The sequence below is a fragment of the Engraulis encrasicolus genome, chromosome 16, assembly GCF_034702125.1.
Source record: "Engraulis encrasicolus isolate BLACKSEA-1 chromosome 16, IST_EnEncr_1.0, whole genome shotgun sequence".
Classification (NCBI taxonomy): Eukaryota; Metazoa; Chordata; class Actinopteri; order Clupeiformes; family Engraulidae; genus Engraulis; species Engraulis encrasicolus.
In genome coordinates this window covers 2,865,333-2,879,905 of record NC_085872.1, presented here as the reverse complement: position 1 = coordinate 2,879,905, position 14,573 = coordinate 2,865,333, and the positions used below count along the sequence as shown (strand labels likewise).

Here is a 14,573-nt window from a genome sequence, read left to right as displayed (position 1 = left end):
TTGAGACAACACGTTGTCTCACATGAACACAATCATTAAGTGCTCGAGTAGGCCTAGGCCTAAGGGGTAAGACAGAATATTGAGATTGATCCGTAGCCTCTTGCAGCTGGGATCGCCGACAACCCTATTCACTTGCTGAAAATGCTTAACTACATCATAGCAACATTGTTATGACATTACAGAGAGCCATAGTGCTGCGCTAAGGGAGTTTTAATCTCCTCTGTCCAATATTTTGTGATTTCATTGAGTCAGCTCGGTGGACTACTGCATCAACAGAAACACTCAACACCTTTCACATTATTGCCTGTATGAATAAATGACTTATGATGTTATGAGCCACATACGTAACGCCCCCTGCAGGCTATAGGCCTACATGCCAGTGCACGAGCAGGTGCCTCACCTGCAGGTCAAGTCAAGTCAAGTCAGCTTTTATTGTCACTTTCTTCATATGCACAAGTCATACAAGGAAAATGAAATTACGTTTCTCTCTCTATACCATGCCAAGACATAGACATACACAGGACTGCCACAATGAACTTTTAACATTGAACATTGAACATGTAGATGTGTGTGTGTGTGTGTGTGTGTGTGTGTGTGTGTGTGTGTGTGTGTGTGTGTGTGTGTGTGTGTGTGTGTGTGTGAGTGAGTGAGAGAGAGAGAGAGAGAGAGAGAGAGAGAGAGAGAGAGAAAGAGAGAGAGAGAGAGAGAGAGAGAGAGAGAGAGAGAGAGAGAGAGAGAGAGAGATGTGGGGGTGGTCAGTGTTGGGAGAGAGGAAGGGAGGGGAGGGAGTTCAGCATGCTGATGGCCTGGTGTACAAAACTTTTTGTGAGTCTGGCGGTTCTGAACCGTAGGCTTCTGTACCTCTTCCCAGAGGGCAGGAGGCTGATCAGGTCGTGTGCTAGGTGGGTTACATCTCTCACGATTGTGAGGGCTTTGCGGGTGATGTGGGTGTGTAGATGTCTTGCAGGGAGGGGAGGGGTGCATTGATGATCTTCCCAGCTTTGCGCTGCAGGGCTGTTGTAGTCAGTGCAGCTGCTGCCCCATACAGTGATGCAGCTGGTCAGTGCACATACCATACAGGGTCAGGCTTGATTTGGATATTTGTGTGCACAGGCTGCTGGTGAGTGTTTACTTCAGCAGACAATTCCTTGTTCTCTTGTTAAGCACTTTGGTTTGGACATGTAATTAACACTGTAATATTCAATCCTGATTGGAATATGTTAGGCCCTTACATATCCCAATCAAGACTGAATATTACAGTGTTACCCTGAGGGGACTGGGGGCATAGGTGTTTACTTACCGTGTTTTACATACAATCTTGCCTCTTTTTACAAAGTTTTCCCTAACATTAATGTTTACTCCAGAAAAGCCTTACAACATGCTGCTTTTCCTGGAATTAGATTTAAGTTAAATAATATGACAACCAACCCCAGTCTTCACCCAGTGCAGACTTTTCCCCATGTCCTATACAATCTGCCCATATATTTAAACTTGGTGGCAAAATTAAAGACATAGCAACCAACCCCTGGAGGTAGGAAAACTCCATGCTCTGCGCTGTAACAGTCTAAGGGAAGTCCAAGAACATGTCTTTAACCGGCAGTCTAAGGAAACTATGCTGCATTTGACACCTGGCTGAAACTGTCACGGAAGCTGTTTGAATCAAAATAAATCAAAACGAAGCTCAATGACATTGCTGAGGCGTAAACGTCATTCCACGAGAGTAGGCTATCGGTCGCTAAATCGCAGCAATGGGCGGTATCTCTTTGGGCTGCAGATTAAGAAGAGCACGCGCATCCCCACTTTTCCAGTGTTGGTCACAGCTGCGTAACAGGCGAGATTGTTTTATACTGAGCATGGAAAACATACATGTGGCAAGAACTTATTTTTTTGGCGCCATTGTGATTTGGACATCAGTGTGTATCACAGGTGAGTTGGGCAAAGGGGGCGAGTTGAGAAAGAATAGGACACGTTTTACTGGTAAATGAACGACAGTGTACATTATGGACAGTAGCCTATTGTATTGCCAAAGTGGCATTCAAAGTTGTATTTCTTGCAAACCTTGTGGAATAGCCATATCTATTTCACAAAACAGACAGTTTTGAACTGGCTAAATGATAGCCTATTGCCAGAAACGACCGGTCTATTAAATGTATTGTAACCTATTCTCTTAATTCCCTTTTCATCATAAAATGTTAACGTAGGCTATCCTTTTGCTTGCCCGGACTTGGTTTCACGGTGTCTGAGAACCATGAACGTCATTGACAACTCCAACTGCACCAGCCCATATTTCTCGCTCATACAGAAAGTTTTCATTTTAAATAATTCTTCAGATGTTCTATCAACAACTGTGCCACGCAACTTTCAAACAGAGGTAACAAGTGGGGGAAATGCTTGCGTTATGGTCCCTACATTGTAGGCCTACCGTTCTCACTCATAAAGATCTTCACTGTTATCAACATAATACCAATTCAAAGGGAACAGAACGAGTTTTAAAGTGGTGGTGTATTTTTTTTTGTCTTGATTCTGTATTTCTTAACAATGTTACTGCTGCTGCACTCCACTCATTTGTCTGTAGTAAATGTTGAGAAAGCCTCATTTATGGAGCTCACAAGTGGGGATGCCAATGCACTGCATCCCCTTTCCGGCACCTAGGCCTACCAATTTTCCTTTTTTGAAAATAAGAAATATGAGCTAGTAATTCCAACCACTTTTCTTCCGTTTTCTTCATGACACGTTGGTGCCCTGTGCTCAGCTCAGTAGTCTATGTCATGTGGACAGTGGTGTAGTCTACTTTTTTTGTGGTGGGCACTGGGCATACTGTAGCCCAGTGGTTCCCAACCTATGGGTCGGGACCCCCTTATGGGTCGCCAAAGATCCACAGGGGGTCGCGGAGCCCTCTTGATTTCAAGGGGTTTCGTTTTAAATATATATAGCCCATGTTGAATAAAAGACAAAGCATTTAACTAATAAATGCATAGACGCAACAAATTGTAAGTGCTACATTAAACATTTATTCTATATTTGACCAAAGACGAATTGAGGAATAAAATAACTAAAATAAGTTTTCGCAGGAAACGGAGGGCATCTTGTGACTCTGTCTCGTGCGGGCGCTCGCGTGGTTGGGTCACCAAAGCTTACAATAGTAAAACCATGGGTCCCTTAAGAAAAAGGTTAGGAACCACTGCTGTAGCCTATATTTGGGCAGCTATTGGTGCATAGATTTACAAATTAGGGCCTGGGGCCCCTCTTGGTGTGCGGAGGGAAGGGTGTTTCAGAGGCAGAGAGAGGCATTGATAACATCTGAAAGAATTTTGATTGTGATCTTATTGTCATGTTGTCCAATTCCAAGGCTTCCATAACGATTGGCCATTGATTATAGGCTACCTGGCTGTGCTGTTCTGAATATTGAATAGGGGTGTAAATTATAATCGAAATGTAGATTAATGCATCGATCCTATGGCCGACGATTGCATCGAATCGTACTGTATCGTGGGGCATTCTTAAGTATCGAAAATAATTGAATCGCTGGGCCCTGCCCGCTGGGCCCTGCCCTAGCTCCATTACATAATAGAAGTGGAAAAGTAATTGGAAAAAATCGAAACGAAACGAATCGTATCGTGGGGAATTCTTAAGTATAAAAAATAATCGAATGCCTGCTTTAAGAAATCAATACCGTATGGTATCGTCATGGAGGCTGTGATTCACACCCCTATTATTGAACAATCAATTTTGGGTACTGAAATCCCTGACCTTTTGTGGTGGGTGTAATCCATAGACCTGCGTTCTACGTAGACTACACGTAGACTACATGTGGGGAAGATGGAACATAGCCTACCTAAAGACCCGAGGAGCACAGTGGCTTAGGCATGAAACCTGTGGAATAAAATTAAATCCCATTACTCAATCCATGTCACTTAGTTAAATTTAAAAAACTATTTAGAATTTACCATATTACTGCTAAGAGGAGCACACAGAGCTTTCTATGCTGAGTTAAGATGCACTGTGTTACTTTATAAAATGTAAAATTAACAGAATACTACAGCTAAACGACTATTGAGGAGCACATTTTCACTCTTACTATAACCAGTTCTTCGTTTAGAATAGCCACAGCTGATGGTAAACATGACTGCTTGTAGCCATTCTTCCTTGCCATTGCTTGGCATGCTGTTAACCCATCACTCATGTGAATAGGGACAGCCTTGACAAAGGTGCCCAGTGAGCAGTGCACAGAGGCTGTGTCGCTGCCATCTCAGTCATGGATGAGGGCACTTTTCACTCACATCCACCCATCACTGCCATTAGTTGGACTGGCGCCTTCACTGACTGATGAAGGCAGTTCTTTGTGGATAAGTTGCCTCATTGTGCCAGAAATAGTTTTAAATCCCTATTCATAACTTAACTAATAATACAGATGTGGGAAATGCTCTACAATGCTGTGTTACTTTGGTATGGCATGCTTGTATTTTTCAAAGAAACCTTCAACTTGAACAAAAGATGTATTCATCTTCAGAATCTCCAGCAGATGTTTGACCCTCTGCTGACAGTGTGAGCGCTGAATGCTGAAGCATTTCCAGGGTCACAAAATAGAGCCATTCCTCATGTTGTCTGTGTACGTCCTTTGTAGTCTTTCTGTATAAAATAAGCCCTTTTTGCTGGAATCCCTGTTCTAGACATTATTCACAAGCGTTTGTTGTTGTTTGGGGCATGTCTTCAGAGAATGTTTATGCGAAGGTATTTGCAGCCTATACTCTACCATCTGGGTTACTCTATAGATTCTGAAAATGTCCATTGGTTATGCAGTAACCATTAGACTTTGCAATTAGGTACCCAAACCGCTCTTGTCACATTTTCTCTTAATTTCTGTTCTGAAATTCTGTACATATCTCAATATCATTTCAAGTCTTCATTATAACTCTGACTTACAGTGCATTATAAACCTGATTTACAGTACATTAACACTAGCCAGGCCGTGCCCTCCTAGTGACGCAACAGCTTCAGCGTTGCTACCAGTCAGGTCAAGAGTCAATGCAAGTACTTTCTGAGTTCCCGCAAATACGGGAACTTCTCCCACTTTGTTGGGAATCAAACAATCATTAGCAATCCAAGGGAGGCCATTTGGGAAATGCTGTTTGGGAAATGTTAATTGTTATGCTCTTGGTCAGACCAGGTCTCGAAGAGATTTGAAAGTCGATGATAATCAGGCTACATTAACACCACAACATTTATTTTTGCCACTGCCTCGTATTTGACTTACTTTAACGTGCAGAATTCCTGTTATTATTATTATGAGGCTGCAGGTCTGGCTCAGTATTAATGCAAAGTTCTTTGACTAAATGCAACATTTTGAAAGAATTGAAGCAAATTGAGTTCTCGTGTGTGTGTGTTGAGCGATAGTGCCAGCTTACAACTCTGAAGTGGCTGTAAATGCTTGGAGTACTAATGACATGAGCTGTCTGAGCTCAGCACTACACAGGCAATATGGATGTGTGGATTTGCTTGGGCTCATACGCACTGCTAGGGATAGGACCCCACTGATCTATTTAATTCCAGCATTTTACATATGAGTGAGCATATACCATGACGTTCTTAAGCTGGATATTGCATGAAATAAGATGTCAACAACACTAAACATGCCAACCTCACAACTGTGCAGTGCAAATGTAACAACTTGCAAAAGTGCACACCATGTGATATAAGCAGGAAAGGTACAAAAATAAACAATAATTTCGTATTCCTGTTATTCATGCAACTTGTACACACACACACCAGTTGTCATACAGTTTCTCATAGTGAGGCACCCTAAATAGACATAGAGAAATGGAATTATCACTGTGTACCTAAATGTATATATAACTGGTTATTGGAAGCAAAAATGTATTTAACAAAATGTGCTTTTCAATGTACCTATAGTCGCACATAGGTTCAGTCCTGTATCATTTTAAAATTTGAAATGTGAAATTCCGTACCTGAAGTTATACTATACTCTGGGCACTTTGTTTTTCTGTCTGTAGTGTGTAGAAGGTGAGAGCATGGCACAAACATGAAGTACAGAGAATGTGCTGTTCTCATCTGCATACAATGAGAAAAGGTCGCACCATGCATAGGTTTCTTTATTACACAGGCGCGTTTCGGCGTTCTGCCTTCCTCAGTGTGCCTGTGTTTAAAAATAAACTTTTTGCATCGCCGAATCGATCATTGTTGACACCACAGTGTTCAGGTGTATCTTGTGTTAACGAATAATCAGAGGAATCTGTCTTGCCTACAGATCTGTCACGCATGTGCGCACACGCACGCGCGTGCACACACACACACACACACACACACACACACACACACACACACACACACACACACACACACACACACACACACACACACACACAAAAGTGCAAAGTCAAATTTTTGTCAGAAATGTACAATATTAGGACGTCTTATCACTATAATGATATTCACTATCGTACAACCACATCCCAACAAATTCCTCTTCATGAAACATAGATCGGATCCCTCATCACTAAGCATGTATTTGTCACTCTGGTGTTTCCAATCAAACGCTCGGCACAAAAATATTGTATTGTGTGTATATATGTATATACTGTAAAGCTGGATTAAGAAACATTCTAAGAAATGCTCTAGCAATATCCTACATCTTACTGCATAGATGCACAGTTTTTCATTCGTACAGTTTCATTCCTATAGAGGGACAGTTGTTTTCATTCATCTTTTGAAATGTTTGGTCGGCTATCTCTGTTAATCTGGCCTCAGAGCCAATCCCATCTGAGAGCAGGCTGACCCATTTACAGCAGTGGGATTTTCCTCCATGGGAGACTCTCTTGTAGGCTATTACGCTGATTTAATGTCCATACCTACTGGATCTCCCTCCAATCAGCCACCTCCTAATCCACTCCTAAAAGTCAGTGCAGGCGCTTTTACATCATTACAAGTTTTATGGGAGATTAGAAGTGGGATTTGTGCTGAAAGGCAAAGATTTTTTTTTCTTTCTCACTCCACCCTCTCTGCAATATGCCGTAGCCCCTTAATGCACGCCGTACCTCCTGTGGCACGCTGTAATAGACATTGAAAATTAACTACTATAGTACTACACTACTATGGCAGTGCACAGGGCCTTTAGTAATACATTATGACTTGGTCATTGCCATGCTGGTAACAGCTCATTTATAAAGCCGTGTCTTAAGGGGTTAAACATAATGACTGCAACAAAACTTATGGGAAGGACGACTGGTGGGGCTGTAATGATACACTCGACTCCACGTTCGGTTCCTATGACGATTTTTGACCTATGGTTCGATCAGAGGTTGCGCTAGATTTTTTTACAGTCCGTCATTTTGACGGACAGGGTCGAACAAAATCCGTCATCGCCTATTTTTCAAATTCTCCACCTCCTTTCTCAATGTGGGGGGTCGCGACCCCGCACCGAGAACAACACATGCGCAATTGCGGCCACTTGAGAGTAAACCGCTGTGAATACACCCCCTTTCACTCGACATTCATTCTCCAACTTCGAGGATGGAGTAAATTTTGCTGTCCACTTTCTCTCTCTGCCTCCCTCATTGCACTGTTTAAAAAGCTGCAGATATCTCTCATGACGCGCGTCTGCTTCAGTGTTCAGCGCTATGATCACCACAAGCACTTTTTAAAAGACGCGTGCAGGGCTTTATCCATCAGCTGTCAGTCACTCGGTTTGCTCTGATTAATGCACCGATTGTAATACAAAGGCGCAGTTATAAATAATATTCGCGTTGGACTTCACATGCACAATGGAAAGGAAAGCCGTCTTGAAGCAGAAAGGTGTAGCCCAGACAGTAGATAAAGGCACTGAAGCCTACAACAGGAAGACGACCAGATTTCGCAAAACTTTGTTGAAAAATGTCAGCGACGGTAAAGGGAGCCTCTCATACGTAGCCCCATCGGCTTATTTGTTGGCTCTGGGAGTGCGGTAAAGTTGTCTGAATAAAAAAAACATATCGCCTATAATAGGTGAACCAGCTACCGAAATGAGAGAAGGTTAGCCGTTTCTGGCAACGTTTGCCAAGTTGTAAGTTGCGTTGCCTGGTAATATTTAGGTTCTTGAATATCCGTCGTTTTTATTAGTTAATGTCCTGAAGCCGTTTTAGACCTGCGTTGCCTTTGAGTGAAGGTTCTGGCTAGCAAACGTGCTATTCGCAAGCGAGGAGTTATGAAAGAATGCTTCTATGAAGTGCGATAGAGGGACAACTTCGTCATTGGCAGAAAGTCAGATAGTCTGTAAATGTAGTAGGCCTAGGTCTACACATAGTTCTGAATCTTAAAGTCGAAGTCACACGTGTATGGTGGCAACGTCTTAGTTATTTTAATTCATTATTTTGAGCAAGTGCAGAGGCGCGCGCTCTGCTGCAGCCAGCCGCACAGCCCAGCTGCAGCGCATGGTATGACAAGCAGGGAGAGAGGGAGAAAGGCAAACGATAGTAGCATGAAATTATCTGCGCTGATAACTATGCCTAATTGAAATGCATATTTGCTCTACTCGATAGAGGCGTAGGCCTACTTAAACTTGTGATTTATTTATCATCACCCTGAATATTGATCCGTCAAAATGACGGACAGGCTTCAGAATTTTCCGTCATCCTTCAAAAAAATCCGTCAATGACGGACATTTGTCGGTTAACGCGACCTGTGGGTTCGATACACCCCACGATTTTTGAAATGCATCTCATTTGAAGCTTGGAAGCACTACTACAATGTATCATGTGGTTGTTTTCTGGACTGAAGGATAACAAAACTCTGAAAGGGTGTATCACGATACTGCCTCCTTACATCACGATACAGTATCGTGACTCTGAGTATCACGATCACGATCACCGAGTATCACCTCGGTTTGATCCAATATTGTTACAGCCCTAACGACTGGTGGTCATGATAACATAGCCTATACTCTTCCATCCCCATTAGCCACTGATTGGGGTGTAAGAATTCTTTCACTAATCAATTTCCCAAGACAAACTAGTGGTGTGTCATTAGTGGATATCTTTGTCTTGTCTCCGTTGAAACAAATAGGTAATCTGTTTTTTAAATGCCTATATCATTCCACACTCGCAGGCAATGCCCTCCCAAACAATTGCTCCTTTTCATGTGATGTCAAAAATCAACTTGGATTGACTTGCTTTTGGACATGTACTAGTTATCCAATTCCTTCACAAGCCTTTGGGACCTAAACTCTTAAGGAAGAATGTAAGCACAGTGCAGAGAAAGCATGTTCACTTCCAAGTTCCAGTTTTGTGCTTTGACTGAGGTGTGACTCATGTTAGAGCTGAATGAACATGTCCTAATGCAAGATGAGGGCTGAGAGTACTTTTTCCTAAAAAATGCCTAGGTATTTAGCAGGCGATGCTTTTGCAGGTGTTTTAGGCATCAATGTGTTAATCCATTTTACAATTACAAAATGTTGCCCGCCATTTCTAAAAATGGCTACCTTATCCCAGGGTATCCAATTTGAGCATCTAGAGCTCTATATCTGAACAGATCCCCTCTGTAAGCCGTCCTACCAAATCTCAGGCTAATATGATATTGCATAATATTTCTGGCTGCTTTTAATCTACGTATTTTCCCATAACAAATTCCATTTTTGGCTGCCAGGGGCCAGATCTTGAATGCCATGCTTACAATGCTAAATGGCATCAGACCTCTTTTGTGGGTCTTCATACCAAATATCATGTTAATTAATATACTGTTTTTAATCTATTTCCCCCATTACGAAATCCATCTTTGGTGGCCATTTTTAACAATGTCCCCCAGTAACCAGATCTTGAGCACCCACTATTCTAAATTTGACCAGACCCCCTTGAGTCCTCATACCTCATACCAAATGTGCCACTTTTATCGCAAAGTGAAAAACTGTGCTTAACTGCTGGACTAATTAGACTAATTCTAATGTTGGTATAATCCAATGTCCTCCTGCTCAGGCCAGTCCCAGTCTCAAACTCACAGCCTCTAATATGTGAAGTAGACACTACATCAGGTGTTCTAATATCTGCTGCTAGGGCATCTTGTATGAGGTGTTGAGACTGAGGTTTACTAATGTTCCATACTGAGCTCTTCTAGCTGGCATGCTACACTGGCTGCCAGCTGCCTTTTTGTTGTGGCAGCAAAACTTTACATCAAGAAAGCTACATTAATATCAATGGCTGAGAGGCTGGGCTTTCAGGAGATTTTTTTTTCAATTCTTTTGAATGAAGAGTACACAAAGTCCTCCCATGAACCTCACTTATGCCACAACTATTGACACATAATTACAGGGGAAAGAAGGTGATTATCATATTAAACCTTGTTTATTCAATAGAAATGCATGATCATGCTCAGAATGGTCTCCAAAGCAATCAGCTTGCTCACTGATATGAGCCCAGGGCAATAACTCATCAATTAAATACTCCAAAGTAAATGCAAGATAAAGATAATCATTGTTGTGAGGAGGGTGGATTACATTGAGTTATGAAGTCATAAAAAGAGATAGTGAGAGTCCTGGTTCAGTTGCTCTTCTTACAATGTGTGCGCGTGCGTAGTACGTGCATATGTGCGTGGTGTGTTGTCTTGTGGAGTGGGTGTCTTTGGACATCATGAATATTTTTCTGAAGAGAGCATATGTCGAATCCTATCTTTCATATGTACAAATTAGGTTATTAGAGCATAAAGAATCAGAACATTACATGAGCAAATTTAGACATGAGGAAATACATGAAAGACGTAAGATTTGTACAGTATATGGGATTTAACTGTAGCCCCAGGCAGCATATCCCAGAATAGCTTTCATGGTTTTCTGATCATTTACCTCGATGTATATGCTCTCTGTCTCTGCCTGTCTCTGTCTCCTTCCCTTGTCTATATCAGGTACATGGCAAGGAGAATATCAAAGAAAGTTATATAGTGATTTATTGTCCAACTACAATCATCTCGAAAGGCCAGTCCAGAATGACTCTGCAGCCATAGAGGTCCGGCTGGGCATCACGCTGCTGCAGATCATCGATGTGGTGAGTATAAAGGAGGTGGTGGCGGCTATCAGTCCACTGCTCCATTGATAAGATATGTATGTATGGTCATGGCACAGTGAGGAATGAACATGAAGTTGCTCTGAAAAGGCTCAGTGCATGTGGAATGAACACACGCATTTGTTCCGCATATGTGAACGCTCCAAAGTGAACCCAGACCCCTCGGAAGTGAACCGCACTGACACCTTGGTTGACGTGGTCTCAGTTCGGTTCGCTTATGAGTTCTGACAAGTTACACTTCTGACTAGGTGTAATCTCTTTAGGAGGGCTCTAGAGGACCGGGTGTGATAAAAAAGAAGAGTGACACACCATAAAAGCCTACCAGGACCAGAAAGATCAGCCAGTTATTTTTGTAATGCACCCACAATATGAAAAAAAACAGAACTGAGTCGTTTTGCTGTCGGTTTGCTTTTTGGTCCACTTAAAGAGATCTGAGTTTGGTTCACTTAAAGGGGACCAGGTGTGAAAACCCTATTAAACACACACATATATATGTGTGTGTGTGTGTGTGTGTGTGTGTGTGTGTGTGTGTGTGTGTGTGTGTGTGTGTGTGTGTGTGTGTGTGTGTGTGTGTGTGTGTGTGCATACAGTAGTATATGTGTTTTTTGACTCTGAGTGTTGTGTCAGTTCACTAACAGCAGTTTGGGACCATTGGTTGCTTTATAAGATACTCTCGAGAAAGCAAGTTTTTGCCAATCTGCTCAGTGTTCATTTTTACTAAACAGAGCTTTTGAAAGGACTTGAGAAACAGGAAGGAGGAAAGGAGGGCCATATCTTGGCTGAATGGAGAAAATAGAAGGAGGGAGGGAGGGACATATCTTGGCTGAATGGAGAAAATAGAAGGAGACAGTGAGAAGGAGAGCGACTCCACCATGAATGGCAGGACTCCGATTTTCTGTTATCACATTGCATCTCATCACATTTACTGACAGGCTGGAGTGCAGGATTATCTGCTGCAATCTCCTCACGTTAATTCTTAGGCTATTTCCAGTTGACAGACTCAATTTGTTGGGCCACCCAACATAAACACACACACACACACACACACACACACACACACACACACACACACACACACACACACACACACACACACACACACACACACACACACACACACACACACACACACACACACACACAGGGCTGGGAGGGCGGTTGCCCTCTAATCTCCATCTCCCCATGCACTTACAGATGAAAGCAGCAATGGTATTAGTGTTGTTCCTCTTTTTTTACCCTTGGCTTTGTAAGCCATGTGCAAGTGTTTTTGTATTTGACTATGTGCATGTGCTTTGTGTATTTTGATATGGGCTGTACTTTTTTTTACCTTTCCTTCTTTTTCGTCATGATGGTATACACACACACACACACACACACACACACACACACACACACACACACACACACACACACACGTATCTACAGTATATATATATATATATATATATATATATATATATATATATATATATATATATATATAGGAGAGAGAGAGACAGAGAGAGAGAGACTCATCTCATTTTCTCTCTTTCAAGGATGAAAAGAATCAGGTGCTGATCACAAACGCCTGGTTGGAATTGGTAAGTTCATTATGCCTTTAAAATGTGTATTTATTAATTAGTAAATATTCCTGCACATACTGTACACACTCATACATGTTGACCAGTCATATTTATTTGCATTGGACAAGCCATGTGTGATAACAGGTATAGAATTATTACACTTAACTGTAACTTATAACACTTAACTGTGTGTGTGTGTGTGTGTGTGTGTGTGTGTGTGTGTGTGTGTGTGTGTGTGTGTGTGTGTGTGTGTGTGTGTGTGTGTGTGTGTGTGTGTGTGTGTGTGTGTGTGTGTGTGTGTGTGTGTGTGTGTGTGTGTGTGTGTGTGTGTGTGTGTGTGTGCGTGTGTGTGTGTGTGTGTGTGTGTGTGTGTGTGTGTGTTTTTGCAGTCCTGGACTGATGCCTATCTGAAATGGAATCCTGCAGATTATCCTGGAGTGGACAATTTGCGCTTTCCTTCCAATAAGATTTGGGTTCCAGATATCCTCCTTTATAACAGGTAGGGCTTCCTCCGTGTCATCCCAACACCTTGCCTGTAAGAGAGACTTTCTGTAGCCAGTGCTGTAGAATGAATGTATGTAATCCAGTTTTTTTTGTTCAAAACAAAACCTGGGGAAGCCTTTTTTTATTCATTTATAATAGCAGCCTTCTTATGGAGCAAGTACAATACACTACAAGGGCCCCTATCCTCTCTTCTCACATTGCATTAAGTCTAAAATACTCAATACAAGTTAACTTCATGGAAGACTAGATATGTTTATGTGGTTTATTGAGAATACACTGCTAATCCTATGTTATGACATTTGACAGGTTTTTAAACCTCTTTTTCAGTTAGCGCAGCATTTTTGTGTAGGGCTGGCAACTGAAATTCTGATGAGCGGATCGTTAAAGAGGATAAGAGGATATTTTCTCCTGAAACGCTCAAAGGGAAGGGGGGGGGGGGGGGAGTGAGCGGTCAGCATGGGACGCCCACGACTGGCCCCACAGCTCTACTGCCTGAGGCAGATCCATAATATAAAACATTTCTGAGGAGCAGTGGCATGTGTTGAATAAGACAGCACTCAAGAGAGCTTCAGCACAATACTCTTTCAGGTTGAGACCGTGTCAACAGATAGGATTTGGACAGTTCCAGAATCTTAAGTAGACAGTAGGCCAAGGTAGCATTTTGGCTGCTTGAACATAGGACAGATTCTTCTACACTTCTGTAGACTACAGAGTGCAACCCTGCTCACACTTCTCGACGGAACAGACAGGCTTGATCAAATAATGCATTCTTTAGACAAAAACTAATGTGTGTTTTTTTTTTTTTACTTTTTATTCAGCGCCAGCCAAGTCAAGTGAGTGTTCTGGCTGCCTGTCTGGTCCGTCACTCTGTGTCCTATCATGGCTTCACTTAACCCGTAACCTCATATTCCAGATTTCCACCTAAATCCATTAGCTGGGTTTAATGTCTAGAACAATTGCAGGCAAACTAACAAGATACACACACACACACACACACACACACACACACACACACACACACACACACACACACACACACACACACACACACACACACACACACACACACACACACAGCCCAACCTTAATATCTTTGTGGGGGCCTTGTGGGGCCCTTCCTATCTTTGTGGGGCCCTTCCATAACAATAGCTCTAGAATGCCAAACTGTGGCCAAACCAAAACAACCCCTAATCCTAACCTGTCAGTGAGGAAATGTTTCTACACTTTCACCATTAACAACAAAACTAACCCAGCAAAAGGGGTCAAAACACATGTGGTCTAGGATTTGGGCCACAGCTACATGTGAAAACAGCTGTGCATGTTCTTCAGGAACATTATAAAGCATAATACAATAAAAACTAGTAGCATGGGCCTCTTTTCTAACCGTAACCAACTAACAAATCAATGACAAGACAAATATTTGAGGAACAAACGGCTAAACTAACCCAAAAAACTGGAACTTCTAGAC

At 42.2% G+C, this 14,573-nt stretch overlaps 1 protein-coding gene across 2 annotated transcripts in view; it reads left to right on the top strand.

Moving 5' to 3' along the window:
- Nucleotides 1–1,821: 1,821 nt before the first annotated feature.
- The window catches only part of chrna8 (cholinergic receptor, nicotinic, alpha 8), a 20,599-nt gene continuing 7,847 nt past the window's right edge, over nt 1,822–14,573 (top strand). The window contains exons 1-5 of one of the 2 annotated variants that reach the window (XM_063220105.1): nt 1,822–1,926; nt 10,882–11,021; nt 12,575–12,619; nt 12,991–13,100; nt 13,924–13,938. In XM_063220105.1, the coding sequence (XP_063076175.1) occupies nt 1,854–1,926; nt 10,882–11,021; nt 12,575–12,619; nt 12,991–13,100; nt 13,924–13,938 (383 nt within the window). In that variant the 5' untranslated portion in view covers nt 1,822–1,853. The remainder of the gene's footprint in view (nt 1,927–10,881; nt 11,022–12,574; nt 12,620–12,990; nt 13,101–13,923; nt 13,939–14,573) is intronic. The other variant, XM_063220106.1, reaches the window with a different exon arrangement.